Below are 24,754 nucleotides of genomic sequence, written 5' to 3'. Positions count from 1 at the left end.
TTTTGGTTAAATTCTAAAAATTTCGATAAACGTAACTTTCACCCGAAATATATAGCCTACCCACTTCGATTTGCCTGCTTTCCTTCTTGTTTTCTTTTTAAAAAAACTTAATCTCAAAACACTTGTATAACATGTTCGCAATCTGTTCGTTGAACTTAACATAATAAATTAAATGGAATATCAGACTTTGTGTTGCTCCCCAAAACAACTATGACAGGAAGATTGCGGAAGCTAAGGAGTAATTAGATACTCGAACGCTAATACCGTTAAGAAATAGAATCACTTGAGATCTCTTTTAATTTTTAACTTTTTAATTGCTGTGCATTTGTAATATAAGTTGTATATTAGAAAGATTTTTAATTCCAACCTGATGATGTTTACATCACAAAAGATTGGTTTCTTCCTGTAGGTTTCTTAAATAAATTCAGCAGGTTTTTACAAAACAAGGACGGGGCCATCTACGATTGAAACAGTATTATTTTTTCTTAATGCGTATGTGCAGATTGCATTAAACTCGCGAAAACGAAGTTTAACTTTAACTTGTGATGTGGATAAAGCTGGCACTACAGAAGAAAATCCAGATGTCGGAAGCATACCTAGAAGCAGAACCCATTCTTAAGAATGCTTCGACGCAAACTGTTAATGTCGAGTTCAGGTAAGCAAACAATCTTGAGTTTGCCTTGAGTTCGTCTGAATTAGTTGAGAGATGTACCCCCGTTTGTAAATAAACAACTTTTAGCCTTCTGAAACTTCAAACTTTGTCCGTAAAAACGAAAAGTGCTCGATTAATGTTAGCCTACTTAGGCTTTCTTTGAGGATATTTAAATGGGTTTCCCTTATAGGGAAGCTCAGTCGAAAACGAATATGCCAGAGAAAACCCCCTTAATTCTAATCTATCAATAAACACAAAATCAATTCTTAGAGCAAATCCCTGAATAAATTTAACCAATTGGCTTAATACTTGGGCGGCCACATCTTACCCTATTAAATAATGTGATTGCGACCATTCTTGCTCTTGAAAAAAAGATTTCACAATACACCTATTTAACATTACGCGCGCCATTATTATTCCGCGCTAGGAAAGGGGACTGGGTTCTAAGAAGGGGTGCCTGATAAAATTTTCCTTGTGTTTTCTTAGTTAAACTTGATGAAAACGAAGTATAAACAACACGCTTACATTTATCTATCTGCACAAACCCTTTTATTACAAGAAATATATATCATGCCAAGTGTAAACTGTGCCGTTATTGGGTGTTTAATAGCACTAAGAAGTTGCGAAAATGGAAGAAGAAACGATGTGCAACTCACGAAGTTAACCATGAAGAATGTTGATGTGAACGACCATTCAGTTTGTATTGCTTTCCAAGCGTCCTTAGAAATAACGAACAGAGACAGCGTTGGATAAAAGCTATGAGAAGGATTAACCCAGATAAAAGTGATTGGGCTTCAAAACAAAGTGACAGGGTATGCTCTGTTCATTTTGTTGATAACACCTTCCCAAAAGTATTCAAATCCAACACTAGACTTGGGGTACGCCACTCCTGTTACTAAAAAGACTAGGAGAGATTTCGACATTCACTGAAAAAGTCATCACGTCAACAAAACCAATCAAAAAGCGCAATTAGTATTGTGACCGCAGAAAATTCGTTTCCGATCCAGCGTAATTTTTGTCACCTTAGCTATTCCGACTTTCTAATGGTAAAAAAAATTATGCTGCATATCTTTGCTAGATTGATGTAGGAATAAAAGTACGTGATCAGAAGATATTTCAATGAACAAAAAACTTAAAAAACTACCGTCTGGAAATATCATTATTTTCTTGACAACATAAACTTTCAGTTTCAGAGACCATAACTCTACACTTTTCGCACCTCCCGACTTGACCAACACGATTTTCAGCTGCAATGTTACAATTTTCAGCACCGATGTTGTTATTCAAAGCTTTCAAAACTATAGGTACTTCATTTTAACGGCTTTCTGGTTCAAACATGAAAAGAGGTAAACCAAATTCTTTATCTTCATTAAATTCCACAACGCTCATATCAACGCTCATGTCTGTCACGCAAAATGGTAGCTTAGCTGCGCAATATCGAGAAGCACGCAATGCGGTATAAAAAGGACGGGCGAACCCGTGGATTTTTCACGGGCTAATGACTAGTGATACATATTACAACTGTTTGAAAGTAGTGTATCAAATGTTGTTGACACGAGTGACGTTAAAAAATATTAGTGTCCAGACTACTCATTTGTGGCAAAATACTGCTAAATGAAAGTGAAACTGAGTTGAGTGAAGATAAAAATTCACGAGTTTTTAAAAATTTTCATTTAGCTCATTTTTTTTAAGCTGTTACACAGACATATAATAATCAGATTTTACAATTTTTGAAGAATGGGTAGACTTTGTTTTTATGTCATAATGAAGAAGAGTTTAATAAACGCGTTTGTTTTTATGACCTACCGACCTTGTAGTACTTAGGGTATTTTTGTCTCTGAAATAATATCCATTGAACGTCTCTTTGTAAAAGTGTTAAATACGTAGAAAATCTTGATGCAACAAGTAACAAATGCGATATAGTTCTATCCACTTTGATTTGACAGCAAAAATTCCGTGGATTTAACGATCGGAGCGCGATGTCCGAAATGAGATTGAATTCCAACGGTTATTTGGCAACGATATCTAAGTACCAATGACTTCACATATTGGTAACATACGCAGTTATAAATTCCATCACAGTACATTGCAGCAACATCGTCTCTCAGATTTATCTTTTTCCTTTAGAGAAGCAATTGCTATACGCTTAAATAACTCGTCTATGTTAAAGTTGTGCAAAGTTGATGTTTCGAAATACCCTGCGGCTTTAATAGTTTCCGACATTACTTCACCAGCAAACTTTGATATAAGTTTAAGTCCATACTGTTGCAGTTTTTCTGTAACGCCTTTATCATCTCGCAAATCAATTTTATTGCACACTAAAAAGACCGGTGTATATGGGCAATAGCTTCTAATCTCACATATCCAATGTTGATACGCTCGCAACAAACTGGCAGGATACTCCACAGAACAGCAAATAACAAAGACGTTTGTTTCTGTGTAGTCAATAACGCGCTCGTGCCACGTCTTTTGCCCCAGATCACAAATTTCTAAGTTTACTTTTGATTTACCAAGGTCTATAGTAATTTCTTGTGATTTCTTGCAGATTGGATCGGAGTGATAACATGGCATGGTTTTTTGAACATAACATGCAATCAAAGAAGTCACACCCGTGCCTTTCTCACCGACAAACACAACTTTTTTGTCAAATGTTGATACTAGTTCTTTATTCTTCACCATCTTTAACTGTCAGCTTTCACTTTGGATTTTTACCACTAATATATTTTTGTTGTCTAATGACATCGTTGAAAGTTAATACTATTTACGTAACGGTTATTTTCTTGATATATTTGCGGTGTAATTACAATGTTAAGCTAGTCATTCAAATTCATAATTATTGATTGCAATTACCTATGTGAGAATGACGTGCTCCACTTTCAAGCGAGTGATCTAATTATTTCAAACGCGTTGTAATTAATTATTTCTCGTGCGCAACTATTTTATTTCTCCGGTAAAGGTTTATTATTTTCTGAATAGTTTAGTAGAAGATAGTTTAGTTTAAGATAAACCTTCAACAATAATATAAATTCTAAACAGACAACCCGGAATAATATGCCTCCATGCTTCAATATATATTGTGTCCAAATTTTCAATGAAAAAGTTTAATAATAATATTGTATACATTCTCTGGTACCTTTTTTCCTTTTCGATCTTACGCGGGAATAACTTTATCAACAATATGTTTCCTCACTTTTAACATGGAACGAACAGCATCTCGATTGCGCGCCGATTAAAAAAAGGTTTAAAGGGAAAGGAGAGACGGAGCAGGACGGAGGGAAGATTAGAAAACTCGATTATTGCGAAATCTAGTTTATTATTATTTACTTATGGAAATCCAGGGTATTTTTCTCTAGCGAATTTGTGAGTAAAAGCGAAACTTAGTATATTAAAGCAAGAAGGTAAGCAAGAAAGCAGAGTGGGGTATCGTCTGTGGTGAGGTGGGGTGGAGGATGGGGTGTAAGGCGGGTTAGGAATAAAACACTGTTTTATTCATCTATTTTAACACCCTAGAATGCGGTTAGCAGATTTTTCTTAAAAGTATTTCATTGAAAGGTCTAGTATGCTCAGTGATGCAAGATCGTAGAAAATAGACAGTCCTCGTGTTTATTCGGGCAATTCTTCCAATACGCACGATTCCAATAATGACACACCCAATTCTGTTGTTAAATTTAAACAGTTAAAGGTGTGCTAAGCGCTCCACTGTGGTGTCCCGCTCGGTCACCTACCCTCAAAGGAGAAGAGAACTACTCCACGGCGTGGCTGCTGAATAAAAGTTCACGATGACAAGGTTGATTTTGAAGACTACAACAACAAAAACTATCACCTAGCTGTAAGGTAATCACTATTTACATTTAAAGAGTGCCTGACAACATTGACACAAAGTATTTACAATCCCCCGGCTTGTTTACAAGAAGTCTGTAATGTAGACAATTACAACGTTTTGATTTCATGTCTGTAGAATGTCGTGTTACATTTTTTTTTACATTCTTGCCATAATTTTGTTATAAATTTTAAAATAACCGTGGGATGTTTTAAACTGTTAAAAATCAAAATTGCTTTTCGATTCTTATTTGCCATATGGATATTCTTAACATACATTGTGCCAATGTGTGTTTTAACCGATCTGTTATAATTTTTTTTACTATATCCATTCTCCTTTTTACAAAGGCCCTGCGTATTTATGTACTGTGCGAAATAAACTTCGAATGAAGAATTCTAAGAATCACAGACAGTTCGTCACCTGTCTGTTTGGTGTCTCACTTGGTTGTCAAGTGTGTCCACACACATTAGTGTTTAAAGACCGTTTCACATTACAGCAATATATAGAAAAATATTGACAGCAATATATTTATGAATAATGATATCAATTGAAAATTATTGAATTCATTATATTGGAAAATATTTCGAATTATTGCAAATTGTCTCTTTAAATGTCTCTTTAAATGTCCATTTAAATTTTGTTGTAATTCAAAATGTCTGAGGAACAGAGAAAAGCGGTTGCTGCGATTATTATTGCTACAACTTTACTTCCGACAAACTTTTTCAAACCTAAGGTTACGCGTAGAATTTGGGTAAGGAGTGGATGAAAAAACGAAAATCGATCGGTGTTTACGATAACTTAGTGCAAGAACTACGTTTGTATTACGAAGAGAGTTTCCGCAAATACCTGCGAATGAGCCCAGACATATATGAGGTGAATATAATTTTTAACTTGATATTCATGTGAAATAATTCTGAGTTTGATCTAAAACAATCCTTTTGTTTAGCTTTTACTTGAGAAAGTCAGAAGTAAATTAACGAAGAAGACAACGCATTTACGGAAACCTTTGGAGCCGGAGTTGAAGCTGACAATAACTTTGCGCTTTCTCGCTACTGGGGAGAATTTTACTAGCTTACATCATCACTATTCTGTTGGTATTTCAACCATTGCCACATTTATTCCTCAGGTTTGTCAAGCATTACATGATACACTAAAAGATGATTTCCTCAAGTTCCCCGAAAACAAAGACGACTGGCTTGAAATTGCATCTGAATTCGAAACGATGTGGCAATTTCCAAATTGCATTGGGGCAATGGATGGAAAACATATTGCTCTGTACCATCCTAAGCTTAGCGGTTCAACATACTACAACTACAAAGGTTTTTTCAGTTTAGTTTTACTAGGTATCATTGATGCGCGTTATCGATTTATTTTTGTCGATATCGGCTGCCAGGGACGTCTGAGCGATGGTGGAGTTTTCAGGCGGTGTGAATTTTTCAGAGGATTATCTACAAACAGCATAGATTTACCAGAAAGGAGAAAACTGCCAAACATATCTGGAATTGATGATTCCTTCCTTAACCCTGAGTGTGACCAGCCACTCTTGCCATACGTTCTAGTTGCTGATAATGCTTTTCCCTTAACTGAGTATTGCATGAAACCTTACGCACAGAAAGGACTTACTGAGTCAAAGCGCATATTCAACTATCGTTTATCACGTGCAAGAAGAACAAGTGAAAACGCTTTTGGAATACTTGTAAATCGGTTTCGCTGCCTCACTGCAAAATTAAATGTTTTGCCCGAATCTGCTGTAAAAGTAACGTTAGCTACTTGTGCGCTACATAATATGCTGTGTAGTATGTCTATGCAAACGTATACAAACGCGGAGGGACCGGAAATCAAAGATAATATTTTTAACAACCTATCAAGTCTGTCCCCGATGGAAGGAACAAAATCAAGAAACTTTAGCACACGCGCAGAAAATATTCGAAATTCTTTCAGTGATTATTTTCAAGGTATAGGTCAGGTGCATTGGCAATGGAATCAAGTATACGGACAATAGAACTTTATTCACCAAAACAACAAATACAAACAATGACGAATCTAAGGGTTCTAGAAAAGCTGTATTCTTCGTTTTGTTTGTAAAATAAGTGATTGGATTTCTATCTTCAATTCCTCCTTATCTTCGCTCTCGGGAATGGAAGACATAGACTTTGACACCATCATTCCAAACAGATCGTCAGCTGACTTTTCAGAAGGCTGTGCGTTCGGCTTAGGAGTAGACAAAACATTCAAAGCTTTGTCCATAAGCGCAGATTGTTTGACGTACAGCAGATCTTGTTGACACGAACTTTGCCCCTTACTCCGGTTGTTTTTCGATTTTGGGGTCACATAGAAAGATTCGTGAGACTCTAAATCGTCAATCTCCGATGAAGCCTCGTTTTGTCTCATGTTGGAATATGTGCGCTTGGAAGTCAAGTTATCGTTCAAAATTTCCATAAGTGCATACCAAGGCCAATTAGGCTTCTTCAAATCAGCTCTCCCGCTTCCACTTTTCCTCTTCGATTCCTCATAATTCTGACGTAATGTCCCATAATAAGTCTTCATGCTGTGCATCCTCTTTTGTACTTCACTCTCGCTACAATTTAGCTCGGCTGCAATCGCTACAAGTGCCAGTTGTTTTTTGTTTTTGTCCATATATCCTGGGCAACTAACTTTGTATAGAACTTCGTGTTGTGACCACAAATTTATCAAATGTTCAGTTTCACCACTACTCCAAACTTTCTCATGTTTTAAGCCTTTTCTTCCTCGCTTCTGAGGTTTCGCAGAAGTTTCATCTTCTGGATTTTGAAATACGGGGCTGAGTGAAGGTTGAAGTTGCTGTGGCACGCTCTGACCGAATATTTGTGTGTTTTGGCTCAAGATTGACGAGGTTGGTTTTGGTGAGCTCTGAGTGAAGACATGTGCGGCATGTTGCTGTTGCGTCGTAGCTTGAGGAAATAGTATTTGCTCATTCGTAGCAAAATCGTGTGGCTGACTTTCAAAATAATAAATGTTATTTTGCTCCATCTTTTATCTTCGATCGTATGTTTCATTTACTGTTTATTTCAGACAGACAAATTTCGAATACTGTGCTGATTCGATTTTTCTATTGTTCGGAGAACAATTGAGTCTTCTCACAACAAAAGAATTTCCCTTGCAATATTTTTTAATTCAAACCGTGTTTGAATTAAAAAGTCTTGACAAGTATTGAAAGCGATTGCGTAATGTTTTTTCGAACGTGTCTCAAAAGTTGGTTTCACATTATGTCAATTAATTGAGGCAATATTTTTCAATAGTTATCAATAATTTCCAATATATTGGATTCAATATATTTCTGTAATGTGAAACGGCCTTAATGAAGATATGCAAGTATGCGATTATTCATAAGAAGACTATCGCTTTTTACTACTGCAAAAAGTTTGTAGGAGGACATGTTGATAAACTGTATGATCATTTTTGGTAATAATTATGGTGATTTAATCAGGATAGGTTTTGGATTTTCCATCATTAGCTGCCAACGAAGCACCGTTATTATTATAATCACCTATTAAAATACAAATCTTATTCTTCCTATTTTAAATACGTATGTTTACTTGTATACTGTTGTAAGTATTAAGGAAACTTTTACAAAGGTTTTATTTTTTGGGTGAAGTTCTATTCTGTGTAGCTATAAATCCTTCATATAGAGGAAAATTAAATTTAATTTTAGGTTTGGCTTTATTTTAATGAAATGATGTAACTGCATTCTACCAACTGCATTCTTCTTCGTTTTTATTGTTTCTTCAAAAGGGTCAACTGTTTTTTCTTTAAAGGGTAATAATACCAAGCTTAAATCCTTTTATTTTTTCTTTGTAAAATATAAATAACCCTGGAATTAATTGTTCACAACCACACATTTTTATCATCTGTAACGGAGAGTGCATCCTTAATAAATGATTACTTGCAATTAATTACATATCTTTCAACAGGGTATTAGATTATAGAAACGCTTTAATGTATAAAAGCGAGTTATAAATTACTAAGCTAATCAAGCGTTTTGGAAGCTAGTGTTTTTAGATATTATTACGTTTTGATAGGTAATTTTCTTTCTTTTCTCCAATTACTTAATGTCAACAATGCCGTGCGATCATTTTTATAAATACACATTTTTGATAGAAGAATAAAATCTAAGCCTAAGTTGTTTTTGTTATTTTTCAAAATTTTCAGCCTGATTTGTATTTTTTTCGTACTTATTAGGCATCCACAGTACATTACCGATTTTTACGAACCAAGACGTAAGCATTCTAAGTGTCAAAATCGCAACAAACGATTGATTCTGCAGAAACTTCTGTTCTGAAAGATATTTATATCTCCATATGTGTCATGTTTCTTTTGTGTGTGTTTTTTTAAGAAAGGAAAACAGTAAATAGTAGTATATAAAAACAACAGTGGGGGTAAAAAAAGCGGCAAAGCCTATGTATAAATCTCTTTTTACATTATAAGAACAAACCATACCAGAGCCTGAAGTCTCTACTCAAAGTATTCTACTAATTACAAAAATACTATTTTTTTATACTTGTTTTAATTTGTTCGCAAGATAGTTACTCTTCTTATTTTTCTTTTTGCTGTATCAGTAGATTTATATATTTGCCCTAGGACATGCTAGCTATACTATACAGCTAGTGGAAAATTGTTACAACATGCTTCGTGCGTCTTGTCCTAATTTAATTAGCTAGCTAGCTTGATTAGATACTAGTTGTTACTTCCTCCTTTATCGACACTTAGGTATATCCAAGACAAGATTAATCGCTTAGTTACTGGAGGGGGGCTTATTAGAAGAGGGAGGGGGCTAAATAAAGGAAGGGGGTTAACAAGAGAAATCACGGTAGTTAGGTTCAATAATGGAAATGAGGTTATATGTCGTGCTTTAATTTTAAATATTGGATGTTGACGAGTGTTTGGCGACGTTAACCTTCTAGACACTTATCAGCATGGTATTTAGCATCGCCTTAATACTTATACTCCCCAGTTTTTTTGTTTTTAGAAATCCGAAATTTCTAACGTTTTTCGTCGACATCTTTAAACCCGATTTCTGACCACCTGATATCTTAACAATAGTTAACCTGAGTGAAGACTTCTCTTTCATTATGAAATTTTAAAGTAAACTGATCACGAGCTATGACCAACAGACGACATGCCGGTATTTATCTCTATCGCGACGCCATACATACGAAGCCAAGGTCACAAGAACAAAACGTTAAAAATTCTAGAAATAATCTACTTTTTACATACGTGCATACATACGTTCACACTAGAATAAAGCATGCTTAGTATAAAAATAAAGCATGATTTGGCTAAAGCAAGTTGCCGGTAACATCAAAGGGAGAGTTGTAAACAAAATTTAAAACGAAAGGTTCATGTTGTTATTCTCACATACGAATGAACTTTCACTTTCATAATACCTGCTCAAAATCCTCACTTTTAATACTCAAATATTTGTGCATAATTTTATTCTTTTGTTTCATGTACTTATAGCAGCTAAAGCAAAAATAAAGAGTGCCTCGAAGCACTCTTTATTTTTGCTTCATTTAAAGCATGTCTAAAGCAAGTAAACATAATTTGAAAGGCATTTTAATAAAGCAAAAATGCGTTCACATTATAAGCACGCTTTAAATCATGCTTTATATTTATAGCGTGCTTTTAAAATTCTAGTGTGACCCCCCCCCCCCCCCCCCCCCCCCCCCTTTGTGTGGTACAGTTTGCCGTTAGTGCTACGATGCGACACCGTTTTTCCTGGTTAGACTTTCTGAATAATTTAAGTACAAAAGAAAAGAAGAGCAACAATACCTATAAGAAGATCAATGGTTTTTTCAGCGATGTGATAAGACAAACGTTAAATCCTTTTAATTCTTCTTAATACAACGTAAGTATCCCTGCAATTAAATTATGAAAAGAATCCACACTTTGCCAAAATTGTTTTTATAAACTGAATTCATTAACTAAACATCTACGACGGAGAGTGTATCCTGAATAAATGCTATCTATTTTTAATCATATAACAGCGAGTTATTGATTAAGATTACCAAGCGTTTTGGAATGGAAGCAAGTTTTTTTTAAATATTATTACGTTGAGGTAGGTAATTACTTTTCTTTTCTTTTTTTATTTATACACATTTATAAAAATACCAACGAATCGAAAGGAGAAAGTAGAGAATGCATTTGCAAGATGGTACAAAATTGTTCAATCATAAAATGAACACGAGATACAAAAGCTATATTTTAAAACTCCCCAGAATGAAGTTACAGTATGGGAGAAAATCTTCTAAGTTTCAGGAGGCAAAAATTTATAATCAGCTTTTTTTATCTATACGAAATAGCAACGCCAGGAGGAGACCCAACATAATTTTTCCTACCACCAGAAAATCGGAATCCAAACGATTTTTCCGCTTTTTTATTTGTTTAATTTTATTATTCTTTGCTCACGTGGTCAATATTGCAAATCTTTGGTGCAAATGGCCTCACTCACCGAACAAATAAAGTGCAACGAATTATAAGGTACGACGGGATTAAAAAGTGCGACGGGATTACAAAGTGGGACGAGATTACAGAGTACGACGGTATTACAAAGTAGGACGAGATTACAAAGTGGGACGAATTACAGAGTACGACGGGATTACAAAGTGGGACGAGATTACAAAGTGCAACAGGATTAAAAAGTGCGACGGGATTACAAAGTGCGACGGGATTACAAAGTGCGACGGGATTACAAAGTGCGACGGGATTACAAAGTGCGACGGGATTACAAAGTGCGACGGGATTACTAAGTGTAACGGGATTATAAAGTGCGACAGGATTACAGAGTACGACGGGATTACAAAGTGCGACAGGATTAAAAAGTGCGACAGGATTACAAAGTGCAACAGGATTAAAAAGTGCGACGGGATTGCAAAGTGCGACGGGATTGCAAAGTGCGACGGGATTACAAAGTGGGACGGGATTACAAAGTGGGACGAATTACAGAGTGCGACGGGATTACAAAGTGCGACGGGATTACAAAGTGCGACGGGATTACAAAGTGCAACAGGATTAAAAAGTGCGACGGGATTACAAAGTGCGACGGGATTACAAAGTGCGACGGGATTACAAAGTGCGACGGGATTACAAAGTGCGACAGGATTACAAAGTGCGACAGGATTACAAAGTGCGACGGGATTATAAAGTGTAACGGGATTATAAAGTGCGACAGGATTACAAAGTGCGACAGGATTAAAAAGTGCGACAGGATTACAAAGTGCGACAGGATTACAAAGTGCAACAGGATTAAAAAGTGCGACGGGATTGCAAAGTGCGACGGGATTACAAAGTGCGACGGGATTACAAAGTGGGACGAATTACAGAGTACGACGGGATTAAAAAGTGCGACGGGATTAAAAAGTGCGACGGGATTACAAAGTGCGACGGGATTACAAAGTGCGACGGGATTACAAAGTGCGACGGGATTACAAAGTGCGACAGGATTACAAAGTGCGACGGGATTACTAAGTGTAACGGGATTATAAAGTGCGACAGGATTACAGAGTACGACGGGATTACAAAGTGCGACAGGATTAAAAAGTGCGACAGGATTACAAAGTGCAACAGGATTAAAAAGTGCGACGGGATTGCAAAGTGCGACGGGATTGCAAAGTGCGACGGGATTACAAAGTGGGACGAATTACAGAGTACGACGGGATTAAAAAGTGCGACGGGATTACAAAGTGCGATGGGATTACAAAGTGCGACAGGATTACAAAGTGCGACGGGATTACAAAGTGCGACGGGATTACAAAGTGCGACAATGTAACGGAATTAGACTTCTTGCTTGTTAACACTTTTGACATGGTGTAGATACAAATAGCTCTATAGTATCCTAATTATTTCGAATTTCATTAGTAAATGTTAAATTACGATTTCTCAACATAGTATCAACAGGATAAGATTACCTTTCGTGGCTAAGCTTTAACCTTTTTAAACATACAATATACAAGACTTTATGTGCCCCTTCTGTTTAAGTTCCAGAGAGAAGATATGGGATTACGCGACTGTCAAGCTTGGAAAGACGAGAATCTAGCAATGTCTTCCACGAGCAATGAGGCTGTAAAGTTGTATGACGATGTCATTAATCAATACGTTACATGGACAGAAAACCCGCAGTATGGTGGAATGGAAGGAACCGTCATAGCTATGCTTGAGCATGATGTAGAATTTGTCATGGGCAACGTCTTATCTGCAGGGCTTGATCTTATGGGCACAGCCCGAACAATTAGACTTGATAAAACCTTTAAAAAAGAGCTTGACTATCTTAAGAGTTTGTCGGAAAAGGACAGGACGAATTTTCGTGAAAAACTACACTGCAAAGCTATATTGCATTACGCGCACGAGCAATTCAAACCTGCCTGTGATACATGGGAAGAGATATTGGCAGAATACCCAAACGATCTTCTTGCGTTGAAATTTGCCCATGATGCTTATTTTTACTTGGGGAATTCAGTTATGATACGTGACAGCGTGGGCCGAGTTTTGCCTTACTGGAAACCGTCGAATCCTTTATATGGATATCTTCAAGGCATGTTTTCGTTCGGATTAGAAGAGATGAACATGTATGCCATGGCTGAGAGGTATGCAAAAGAAGCACTTAGTAAGAACCCAACTGATTGCTGGGCCACCCATGCTGCTGCCCATTGTTATGAAATGACAGGGCGTTCAAAGGATGGTATTGATTTTATGGGCGCAACTGAAAAGGAATGGAGCAAAGGAGCTATGTTGGCTTGTCATAATTACTGGCATTGGGCGTTGTATTATATTGAGAACGGTGACTATGAAAGTGCTCTTGGGTTGTACGACCAACAAGTTGGCAAACGGGTTAAATCTGGAGCTGCATTAGATATTGTTGACGCGGCTTCGTTACTGAAACGGCTTGAAATGGAAGGTATAAACGTGGGTAATCGCTGGGAACTAGTGTACGATATATGCCGCCCTCATGTTGATGAGCATGTTACCATATTTAACGATGTCCACTACCTGATGTGTTTCTTAGGTGCACAGAAAAGCAAAAAAGACATTGTAAAAACATTTATGGACTCTGTTAGCTCTTACATGTCGAACACGAAGACAGAAAACACTGAACTTTTCAAAAAAGTTGGAAATGATTTGTTACGTGCAGTCGTTGCGTACAGCGAAGGTAGATTTGACGACACAGTCAATTTGCTGTATCCTCTCAAAAATGAGCTAGTTACCATTGGTGGAAGCCATGCTCAGCGTGATGTTTTTAATCAAATGTTGTTGCAAGCTTGTATTCAATCTAAAGACAAGAGAAACATCAATATTGGTCACGCTCTGTTAAATGAAAGAAAGGTAGTGAAAGAAAATTCTCCGTTGACCGATCGAATGATAAGTAAATTCATAGCGCAGCATAACTCAGCTGCAAAATAATACACAAGTTCTTTTTATAAGAAAACTAACTATTTAGTTAAACTTTTTGCAGAATTTTAACATTTTGTGTCTAAAATGTTTCTTAATTTTCCTTATTCAAACCTTAAATGTTTTTTTTAAAAACCTTGAACTATATGAACGTTTATGGTACGTTTGTACGTATTGTTTGATTCTTTAAATAAAAAGTAACAAAATGTCCCTTCATAGATTTGTTTGATTATAAAAACAGCTTGTGAAAACACTTCCTTTCATAATTAAAAGATTTTTTTTCACGCTGCTAAAATTAAAGCTATGTGAAACAATGATACTGTTTGAAAACGTGTGTTGCTTTTATTTGTACGGATTCTACTAACTTCTTTTAAAATGTTAGATTAATGGAAAGTGATTTCCCTTTATTCTGTTTAAGATGTTTAAAGTGGCCTTGTGGTTATGAAGTTCGCTTCGAAATCACAAGGTCCCTGGTTTAGTCCACAGCAAGTTTTTTTACCACAGCTACAGACCAACCCATGCCCATGTAAGAAAAATTGGACAGCCAATGCCGGTGTATACCTAGCGTGTAAATTCAGAACACAGCACCTGCGTTAATAACAGTGTTTCCCACGCTGAAGAGGCTAGATCATGTATAAACACTCGGAATAATAATAAAGAATAAAACGAAATTTTCTTCGATATTGAAAGCTCCGACATTGCACAGATACTTTCCATGTACAATATTTAAATGTTCATCCTTTAATAACACGATTTCCCAACAACCTTTCGGAATTAAAAAATTGCCATTTTAAAGGACTTTAAAAACTCTAAAACACACATGGATGTACTTGGTTTTAAGGGAGGGTGTTTCTACCTAGAGCAAGTTTATCAATTAAAGTCTCAATTTTTACAATACCACATATATTAATGCATTTTAAAGGAAATTGATACATGAAAGAGAAAGGTTAAGCTCATTGATGTTTTTGTGTTGACTTCTAAGCATTCAAGTATGCTCCTTCTGTAAATTACCAGCCTGTGAGGGACCGCGTAGTGCGATTTAATATCTCAGGGGGGGTCTGTTTGTCAGCGAAAAGCTCGTCGTGCTAACACCACACGAAATAGCAAGTCACAAACCAACGACGAGAAATCATACAGGGGAAATCTTTTGTATATTTTACCACTATTTTAAAAAAACAGACCAATCAGGGACCAAGCTCTTTGCATTTTTTAATAAGAGACCAATCATAAATCAAAGCTCTTCGGATAGTGTTGTTAAGGTTTTTTACCGCTCCGGCAAAGGCAATTTTAATCGTCCGAAACTAAGCAAGAATAACAAAGCAGCTCTATCGTTTTAAATGAAAAGTTTCATAACTATTTGCTTTATTTCTTGTTTTGTGGTACTTCTTTTGTGTTCTGATAAAATCATAGTTTTTTAAAAAACATTTAGGACTTTGCACATTCTTTCTGTTTGTGTACATTTTTTATTAGGTTTTTTTTGCTAGCCTATCTGTGCGCGGTTCACTGGATTTGCGACATATTGCATGAGTCGACGTCGGGTGTCCCATTAGATATGACGTAAACATTTGAGTCGTCTTTAATCTAAGTACCCGTCGGTGTCACTTGGACTAATGTGACAAAATTAGTTACAAAAACCATGATGTTTCAGTTAACTTCGTCCGTCCTAATAACAAAACTGTCACCTTGTAGAAGTCATACTGAGCAGTTACATATACCTGTTACATCGGTAATATCTGATATCAGTTACTAAGGCCACGTTGGATTATCCATGACGTAAAATTTAATTTAAATTCAATGTAGCTAGTGTGATTTAGAACATTATATATCTTGTAAGTAAATCTCTAAGATTTTATTTGTATTTCTATTTCTTAGCAACATTCTGAGTTCTCTAGGAATTGTTTTGTTTTGTTTTTAATTAAAATGTTAATTGAGTGGGCGAGGAGCTGTTTGAAATAGTTGCCAGCTTAACAGTTAGATATCATACCGAAGTTAAGTGGGAGGTTAGAAAGGCTGTTTTGTTATAACATTTCTTTATTTTGAGGGTTGTGAAAATTTAGTTGGTTAATTATTTAATTTGATTGGAAAGAATCTTGACTAAGGGAGAAAATACTTGTATCCGCTGCTGTGTAGCTACAATGCATCATTTACATTGCTGTTGCCTTGATCTACTCCTTTAATTTCATGGAAGTAATCCGTATAGAAAACTTGTCTTGCTCGAGTCACAAACAAATTAATTTTAATACTAATATTTGATATTTATTGAGATGGTAACTTTTTGAGCAAATGAGCTATCACTCAGGCTATGCAAAGACTACAGTTAAAATGCAAATACTGCGAAATTGATCTTTAACATTTTTTTTCCATTTTTAAAGGAGGAGGTAGGGGTAGGTCCACAAAACAAAACAATGAAAAACATTTAGTTATTACAGGATCAAATACGATGTAATTCAATTTAGACGTCACATCCTATAGTGCATTCGTAAATTTTTGACGCGGCAGCACCTGCTACAGTACCAATAACGGTTTTACCAGCTCCACCAATTCCAGCAGCTCCAGCAGCTTGCAGAACAGAAAAGGCACCAGAGGCCATCCCTCCATACAAGGTACTCTGCACACCAGCAGCAACGCTACCCACTGCCACTCCTAAATAATTTTGTTATGATTAACTTAACAACTGCAGCAAAATATTGACAGGATACCTTTAGAAGAAATTAATTACCTCCAGCGGTAAACCCTAAACCTCCGAGAACCAATGGCGCACCGGCGATAGATGCACCAGCAGCAGCTGCTCCAACTAATATGCTACCCCCTAAAAATATTATTAACTGAATATATATTTTCCTCAGAGAGAATAAGCCAGACTAAAAAATTTAAAAATGTAAAGAAGAGGTTATGTAAGGGTTACTTACAGCACGGCATTTTAAACGCAGGTTCTCTGTTACCTAAACACACCACAACAATTGAAACACAAAGTGATTGTAGAAACTAAGATTTATGTCAATTTTAACAACGTTTATTAATAATGTCTTCTGCTTTGGTTTGGATTATTGAAAATGTTCTCTTTTAAATAAATATTTAAACAGTAAATACATTTGGCAATGAATTTTCTAAGAATTTACTGTTTCAAGACAATGATGCTATTCACAGTTATTACGTAGTAATATATCTCTATTGTGACATCAAGTAAAAACGGCATGTTTATTTGCAAAGCAAAATGGATTTTGTTTTAATAAAAAATGTTTTTTTTCTTGACTGACCTGTTATATGTACAAAACTATCTTTTTATACTTCAAAAGATTATTTTAACAAAAAAATGCTCAATCGTTGTTTAATGTTAGTTTTAAACTGAAATATTTTCTGCCTCATTCTTTACGCTATAAATGTCAGTTATAGCTAATTCTAAAAGTTTATTCTTATTGAATTTCTTATTACTATTATTACAAAAATAACGATGTTTCTTCTAATTCTACAAGACTTTTAAGAACAAATCACTTACGTCTGGAAAGCTTCACTTCAACTTTTATTAAACCCAATCTCCATTCCGAGAATATAAAACAGACGCTACTACGTGTTCACTAATGATTGGATAAACAGATGCTACGTGACGTATTTGATTGGTAAATTTTTGATGTTGCACTGTACAAATTCCGATGTCAAAAGTACAGACCAAACTTGGTCGCGCAGAATGTTTTCTCGGGGAGCGAAATTTTGTTTTTCGTTTTTTTCGCGTTTATCTATTCCCTAACCCCCTGACTGCATAAATGCGTTATTTTGATTTGTTTAAAAAAATGATCCGTGTAGGAAACACTGTTATCAATGTGGGTCCTGTGTTGGAATGTATACATTAAGTATGCACCAGTAATACCTACCCAATTTCCCTCACATGGCATGGGTTGACCCGTAGCTGTGGTAAAGGCACTTGCTAAACATGCCCGTGCTGTATGATACGTTCATTTTTTTTTAATAAGCATAACGTTTATAAAAATATGCAAGGTCAAATGTATCAAAAAATAAGCATAATGCTAAGCAGGCCTTGATGTTCAGAAATTTAACTGTGTACTCAATGTTTATGCAAGAGTAGTTTTTGCAGAAAGAAATAACATAAGATCAGAATATCAGATGCTAAAACAGTGTTTTGTTTTTAAAGAAACAGGATATAAAAACACTATACATATAGAACAAAGTTTATCAATTCTCACGAGTCAACTACATTATTGAGAAATAGTAACAACTTCAGATTTCACAGGCTTAAAAAAATAAATATTTTAAAATTATAGTTATTGGTATATGCTTCTATTACAATTTTAATATTTTGTTCGATACATGCAAGGGTAGGATTTAACTTAACATTATTTCGCAGTACGCGTGTGAAAAAATATTTACAAATGAATATTATACTTTGACTCTTTTAGTTCGAACTAGTTCTTGGAACCAAAACAATGTCACGATACTATACGATGCATTGTATTTCATATTTGAAGTCATGTTTTAAGGGCGGGTTCCAATAGTCCAGCAAACGTAATTAAGGCTAACTGCCCAGGGGGCGCGGTTGAATTATTTCTTGTAATACAATATTATTTTCTTGTGGCTATGTGCAATAACAGGTCTTAAATAAAACGTTATGCTCAATCTCGTGCCCAGGGCCTTTTGACCCCCGAGTCGTTATTATGGAGTAGACAAGGCAAAATGTCCTGGGAACGACGTTGGTTCCCAGGGCACTTCCCCCATAAATTTGGGAAAAATTTGGGGTTGTCTGGCTTCCTACGTCAGCCAAAATATTTGGACAAATGCGTGTTATTGGCCTGTGTATTTTATTATGACTTATTATCGTATTATGGTGAGACACACCCTTTCATGAATCCTGATATTATTATTATGTGGTAACACACACGCTGAGTCAATACTGGACCAGCTTGTGCATGATTCTTTTAAGCTTATAATTATTTGATAGCACGTGTTTATTGTGTGCAGAAATACACCATGTGATTGGTTTATAGTGAAGTGAAAGTCTACCTCGTGAATAGAGGAAATTAGACTGTAATTCAGGCATTAAGAGATTTGAGTCGTCATGCGGGATACCACTAACAATACACAATCCACGAGGACATTATACTATTGTGAAGGGCAACCAAAACATACTCTTAGGTAATTACCCTCTATACCTTAGGCAAGCATTTTGGTGTGGTTATCTTATGATTATTGGCAGCACACGTTATCTTTGTCCTGCCTTAACTTCGATCACCTTTTACCCGGCATCCCAATCCAATCCTCAAATTTACAAATCGCTTTTCCATTCGAATGATATTGTATGCTACGAATGTTTTATAATACAATATTCTCTACTGATATGTGTGTTTTTACTAAGGAACCAAGAGAATTAACGAGCTGATAAAGCACCGACATCTCCTAAGCACTTCTTACAGTTAAATAATCGCAACCTTGCCCCAGGGCTCTTTAGCGCGCAGTGACAGGTTCTATATATAGCATCCGGATAAGGATAGAATTTCGCACTTGGATGAATGGATTAGCTCCTGTTCCTTCAGCAACCCAAGGGAATAAAATAAATGTTGAAAAAGGTAATAATTTACATATGTTAAGTTTTAACTGCTTCCTAACTTTTAATTATTAACCTCGTTGAGGAGAGCAAATCTTCCTTCCTTGTTTTGGTTTCACTTTCTTTTATTGACAACGTCCTCTCCATTCTCAGTCTAACGAAGGTTTAGCTAGAGCTATAAAATAAGTAGTAACTGATATTAACTGGCTAGATACTGCAGAACTGCGAGGCCTTATTTTTATCAAAATGAGCTGCAACCAACCTTGCAAGGAATCATCAGGAAAGCTATGGGGTGGAAGATTTTCAGGAGAAACAGATCCTGTTATGGAAAAGTTCAATTCTTCTATCAATGTTGATAAGCGTATGTGGGAAGAAGACATCAAAGGGAGTGTAGCATATGCAGAGGGCTTAGGAAAAATCAATATTTTGACAGTTAGTGAGGTTGCACAGATTACAGATGGCCTAAAAAAAGTATCCGAAGAATGGCGGTCAGGCAAATTTGAAATAAAGCTGGCTGATGAGGATATCCATACAGCAAATGAAAGGAGATTAAAAGAATTGATTGGGACTGTAGCAGGAAAACTGCATACTGGTCGTAGCAGAAATGACCAAGTGGCTACTGATACCCGACTCTGGCTTTATAAAGAAATCCAAGTTATTAAGTCGTTTATGATTTCGTTTATTGATGTGTTTCTTCAACGATCGTCTAATGAAATTGATATATTGATGCCAGGATATACACATATGCAAAGAGCTCAACCGATTCGATGGAGTCATTGGCTTTTAAGTCATGCTTGGGCTTTTAAGGAAGATACTGATCGTTTAATGGAATTGGCACCACGTGTTAGTATGCTTCCCTTAGGAAGTGGTGCAATTGCAGGGAATCCTCTTGGCATTGATCGTGAATTTTTGGCTAAAACCGTGGGATTCAATGGTGTAACAAAGAATAGCTTGCATGGTTCAAGTGGAAGAGACTTTATCGCAGAGTTTCTGTTTTGGTCATCTCTTTTTATGACCCATTTAAGCAAGCTTGCAGAAGATCTGATCATCTATAACACCAAGGAGTTTCAGTTTGTAACATTATCTGATGCTTACAGTACAGGTAGCAGCCTGATGCCACAAAAGAAAAATCCAGACAGTCTTGAATTAATCCGTGGAAAAGCTGGTCGCATATTTGGTAATTTTTCAGGATTTATGATGACATTGAAAGGTCTTCCAAGTACTTATAATAAGGACTTACAAGAAGATAAAGAACCCTTGTTCGATACTGTTGATACTTTAAAAGGTGTCTTACAAGTTGCTGCTGGCACTTTAAGCACGCTCACCATTCACAAGGATAAGTGTCTAGATGCATTAAGTCCTGATATGTTATCAACTGATGTTGCTTATTATCTGGTACGAAAAGGTGTACCCTTTCGGGAAGCTCATGGCTTGGCTGGTTCAGTTGTGCAACTTGCTGAAAAGAAAGGAGTTGTCATGAATGAATTGACAGTGGAAGATCTTATCACAGTGAGTCCTTTGTTTGGAGAACATGCGAAAAAAATCTGGGATTATAGTTGCAGTGTTGATCAGTATGTATCAACCGGTGGAACAAGTAAGGCAGCAGTCATAAAACAAATTCAGGAGTTAAAGATGTGGATTGAAATGCAATAAAGACCTTTTTTACATTTATTGTTTTTTGCATATATAGTTTATTATATTAGGTTCATTTTACTCATGTTTGTCACTTCACTCTAGTCCTTAAAGTATGCTTTGCTTAAGTTTAATGTACTTTTACTTTAAACTTTTTTTTGATGGAAACATTTTTTAAATGGCTTTTAAACTCACACATAAAAACTCATCATTGTAGAGTACAGTTCTATTGCTGTAGATAGGACAAAAGTTACAAAACATTTATATATAGTAATAGCTGAAAATATATACAAGCATGAAATGAAAGTAGAACACATATATAATATAAGCAACAACAAAGCCAAGGTAATAACACATCTCTATATAATATTAATAAGCGTGAACAAAATATATATATACATAGCATAGCTCACAACGTAAAATATGTGAAAACATAGAGGTATATATAATAGCAGCAGGGAGGGAGGAGGAAGAAAAACTGCTAGAACTGAAAAGGAAAACCATGAGGCAACTGCAGCTTAAATACTAGCAAGACTGCTGACCAAAAATATGCTGCTGACCAGAAAAGGCACATAGGTAAATGGTGAACTAACTATGGGCAATACAAACCAGAGTACTGTAGGAAGAAGATCTATATATGTGTGCATTTAAACACTCATAAATATATATTTATGAGTCACTTTAATCAGTATTTTTATTGATTTTTTTAAGGGAAAGCTTTGGATTTGGAAATGTATTTCTTTTTGCTTATTTCATTTATCATAAATATATTTCATGCTAAGTTATTTTATGTTGGTAATGCAATGCAACCTTGTTTTCTGTCATCATCATCATTCTCGGCTTAACGTCCGTTTTCCATGCTAGCATGGGTTGGACGGGGTATATTAATGACCCTCTTCCAATCTGATCTAGACTGTGTTAGATCTAAGCTCAACTTCCTCTCTATCAAGTCTGTCCTTATAACCTCCTGCCAAGTCTTTCTCGGTCTGCCTCTGGGCTTTGCCCCAGGAACTATCAAGTCTCTACACTTTCTTACCCAATTATCCTCCTCCATTCTTTCCAAGTGCCCCAGCCAATTCAATCTTCTTATCTGGATAACATCTTTAATTCTACAGAGACTTAGCCTGCTTCTTAGCTCATCTGAACTCTTTCTGTCTCTCAGACTGGCATTACACATCCACCTAACCATTCTCATATCATTCTCTTTATTAATGGCCGTAAGAAAAATCTGTGTGATTGGTGATTAAATAAGTTCTGTATTGGATTCATTCTTGCATTGAAGGGTTGGATTAGCAATTCACAATTTGCAAATAGAAATGCTGTTTTAATAATCATTCTACAAAGGAAATTTTAAAACTGTGAGTCGCATATTTTCATCGATCGTTTGTATCACCTGTTTCTATAATGGTTGTTGCAACAAAATAAAAATTAACAAGGGATCAAGAGATTTTTTTCTCTATTGTCAGGAATTTTTTTGAAAAGTGATTTTATAATTTTGATTCAGTATTGTCCTATCTCGCGTTTGTTTACAGCATGCTTGCTATTTTGAAATAAAATGTTTTAATAATCATTCTACAAAGGAAATTTTAAAACTGTGAGTCGCATATTTTCATCGATCGTTTGTATCACCTGTTTCTATAATGGTTGTTGCAACAAAATAAAAATTAACAAGGGATCAAGAGATTTTTTTCTCTATTGTCAGGAATTTTTTTGAAAAGTGACTTTATAATTTTGATTCAGTATTGTCCTATCTCGCGTTTGTTTACAGCATGCTTGCTATTTTGAAATAAAATGCTCACCTTAAATTACATAACTGCTTATATGCTTTTTGAGGAATACCCACTACAGTTGTCCATAATAGAGATTTATTATCACTTTACCATAAATTTACATAACCTTTAAATTTTTAAATGTAGAATTTTGCGAAAATTCTTTGTGTATATATATCACAAGTCCCTTAAATTGCATTACCAGATTCTGTGATGTTTGATTATTAATTCTTTGTTTTGCATGCAGACTTTGTTATGAATTGTAAGTGAGTGCATTTTTGTATATGAAATTCCTCAATATTTAATTGCTTGTGTGACTTTTTAAGTTTTGCTCTGTAGTTTCAGTTTGAGTTGATTTTTTACTGTCAAAATATATGTAAGATGATTTGTAGTTGTTTTTTATTTTACTTCTATAAGGAAATACAATACCAAAGATGATCCATGTCAATTTTAACATCAGTATACCGATTTTGGGGACGTCTAATTTGGGCGTTGTAAATGGAGAGATGTAAATGCTTGAAAATTGCTTTATTTCTTATTTTCTGCAAATTTCAATCACAGAGAACAACAGCAAAACCATCTACATAGATACCATCATGTAGCATTTTACGGAGCCAGAACAATATGCGAATAATTTAATTAGAAGTTTTAAAAAATCACAACACCGTTTTTCATGAGAAAAATATATTTTTTCTAACTAAACTTTCAACAAAACACGTTGATAAATAAAAGCTTGGTAACAAGGATCCCCTTTTATCGATTGATTGATTATTTAACCCTATTCGGTCCGGGGTTTTTCGAACATACTATGACCGGGCGGGGGGGGGGGGGTGAGGGGAGCGGAATCCGCCCCCCCCCCCCCCCTCAATAACTTTTCATAGGATTGTTCAAATTGAATCAAACTTGGCACACTTATAGTACGTCATAAAAGGAACAAAATGGCGGCAATAAATTTTTGCTTGCGTAAGCACATTTTCTGTGACGTCATCAGAAGCTTGAAAATTGTTAAAAATGCCACTATCTGCTTAAAATATAATTACTTTTGTTCTAGAGCGAATTTTTACATTCTGTTTGAAGTTTCTGAAAGATAAATAAAATTTTTTTAACATATATTTCGGTTTTTACATGGATCAAATAAAAAAGTTGCCAAAAATTGCCCGAAAATCGGTTTTTTTCCGATTTTCGGGTAAAATCCGACAAAATCGGGAAATTGGATTAGTCACGTGTCAAAATCATTCAAAATGATTCTTCTTGATGAAACAAAGTTGTGTTGCAAGTTTCAAGTTTTAAGGATAATCCTAACAGGAGTTATTATATTTTCCCCATTATAAGGATTTCATAGAGATTTTAGGGGTAGTTTCGAGTAATGGCCAATATCAAAGCCTCTGAAAGGTATGGGACCTAAAAATTTAGCATGCAGGTGTCTAATAGATAAATGTTGAAACTCAGTGAGTATCATAGCCATATAAGAAAGCAATCAGGAGTTATTAAAAAAAAACCGTCAGGGAGGGCGGAATCCGCCCACCCCCCCCACCCCTGGACCGAATAGGGTTAAAGGCCGATCTTAGTTTCATTAAAATCAGAATAGCCGATTTCTTCGTTTGTAGGTGTATATTACTTGCATTAATATTGGTTTATGAGTGGTTGAAACCTATATGATTGTTCATCTATAAAACAAGACAAGTACATATGATAAAATTTATTCCTTAATAGACATGAAAAAAGATATGGTGGCCATCGTTGACAAATTTTGTACTTTCACTGGGATATATCAACAGTTTTAAAAGAGACATTTGAGTTTCTAGTTTCTAGGAAAACACATTAATTATGCATAATATTGTTACTCAAAACTGCAATGTCATTATTTTTGCTTCTTTTTAAAGTGTTGTTCTCTACAAGCACTACCT

At 35.6% G+C, this 24,754-nt stretch overlaps 5 protein-coding genes across 6 annotated transcripts; 3 read left to right on the top strand and 2 right to left on the bottom strand.

Moving 5' to 3' along the window:
• Positions 1–2,728: 2,728 nt before the first annotated feature.
• Positions 2,729–3,331, bottom strand: LOC130621219 (rho-related protein racC-like). Its single transcript, XM_057436532.1, has one exon. It carries the CDS (start codon positions 3,329–3,331, stop codon positions 2,729–2,731), a length of 603 nt encoding a protein of 200 aa, XP_057292515.1.
• A 1,793-nt stretch (positions 3,332–5,124) lies between these two features.
• On the top strand, positions 5,125–6,474 carry LOC130621217 (uncharacterized). Its single transcript, XM_057436531.1, has 2 exons — positions 5,125–5,223; positions 5,419–6,474. Exons 1-2 carry the CDS (start codon positions 5,125–5,127, stop codon positions 6,472–6,474), a joined length of 1,155 nt encoding a protein of 384 aa, XP_057292514.1.
• A 3,845-nt stretch (positions 6,475–10,319) lies between these two features.
• LOC130622456 (tetratricopeptide repeat protein 38-like) lies at positions 10,320–14,012 on the top strand. The gene is made up of 2 exons (XM_057437915.1): positions 10,320–10,566; positions 12,486–14,012. Exon 2 carries the CDS (start codon positions 12,501–12,503, stop codon positions 13,902–13,904), a length of 1,404 nt encoding a protein of 467 aa, XP_057293898.1. The 5' UTR covers positions 10,320–10,566; positions 12,486–12,500; the 3' UTR covers positions 13,905–14,012.
• A 2,212-nt stretch (positions 14,013–16,224) lies between these two features.
• Positions 16,225–17,502, bottom strand: LOC130622458 (interferon alpha-inducible protein 27-like protein 2B). Of its 2 annotated transcripts, XM_057437918.1 has the most exons (4): positions 17,389–17,502; positions 16,802–16,834; positions 16,612–16,701; positions 16,225–16,535 (listed from the first exon to the last, which is right to left on the bottom strand). In XM_057437918.1, the coding sequence occupies exons 2-4, from the start codon at positions 16,809–16,811 to the stop codon at positions 16,345–16,347; spliced, it is 291 nt and encodes a 96-aa protein (XP_057293901.1). In that variant the 5' UTR covers positions 16,812–16,834; positions 17,389–17,502; the 3' UTR covers positions 16,225–16,344. The 2 variants fall into 2 exon arrangements, with proteins under 2 accessions (XP_057293901.1, XP_057293900.1); XM_057437917.1 differs by lacking the exon at positions 17,389–17,502 and having other exon boundaries at positions 16,802–16,962.
• Positions 17,503–19,320: 1,818 nt separating this feature from the next.
• Positions 19,321–23,238, top strand: LOC130622455 (argininosuccinate lyase-like). The gene has a single exon (XM_057437914.1). The coding sequence runs from the start codon at positions 19,693–19,695 to the stop codon at positions 21,097–21,099; it is 1,407 nt and encodes a 468-aa protein (XP_057293897.1). The 5' UTR covers positions 19,321–19,692; the 3' UTR covers positions 21,100–23,238.
• The last annotated feature ends 1,516 nt before the right edge of the window (positions 23,239–24,754 follow it).

This window comes from Hydractinia symbiolongicarpus, chromosome 12, assembly GCF_029227915.1.
Source record: "Hydractinia symbiolongicarpus strain clone_291-10 chromosome 12, HSymV2.1, whole genome shotgun sequence".
Classification (NCBI taxonomy): domain Eukaryota; kingdom Metazoa; phylum Cnidaria; class Hydrozoa; order Anthoathecata; family Hydractiniidae; genus Hydractinia; species Hydractinia symbiolongicarpus.
This window is presented reverse-complemented; position numbering and strand designations above follow the sequence as displayed.

What these genes read in the sequence shown, in the direction of transcription:
- LOC130622456 (XM_057437915.1), top strand. Translation starts at nt 12,501, where the DNA reads ATGGGATTACGCGACTGTCAAGCTTGGAAAGACGAGAATCTAGCAATG.
- LOC130622458 (XM_057437918.1), bottom strand. An exon ending in TTTAGGGTTTACCGCTGGAG is followed by an intron (nt 16,536 to 16,611) that starts GTAATTAATTTC and finishes AAAATTATTTAG; the next exon opens with GAGTGGCAGTGGGTAGCGTT.
- LOC130622455 (XM_057437914.1), top strand. Translation starts at nt 19,693, where the DNA reads ATGAGCTGCAACCAACCTTGCAAGGAATCATCAGGAAAGCTATGGGGT.
- LOC130621219 (XM_057436532.1), bottom strand. Translation starts at nt 3,331, where the DNA reads ATGGTGAAGAATAAAGAACTAGTATCAACATTTGACAAAAAAGTTGTG.
- LOC130621217 (XM_057436531.1), top strand. Translation starts at nt 5,125, where the DNA reads ATGTCTGAGGAACAGAGAAAAGCGGTTGCTGCGATTATTATTGCTACA. An exon ending in AGGTTACGCGTAGAATTTGG is followed by an intron (nt 5,224 to 5,418) that starts GTAAGGAGTGGA and finishes CCTTTTGTTTAG; the next exon opens with CTTTTACTTGAGAAAGTCAG.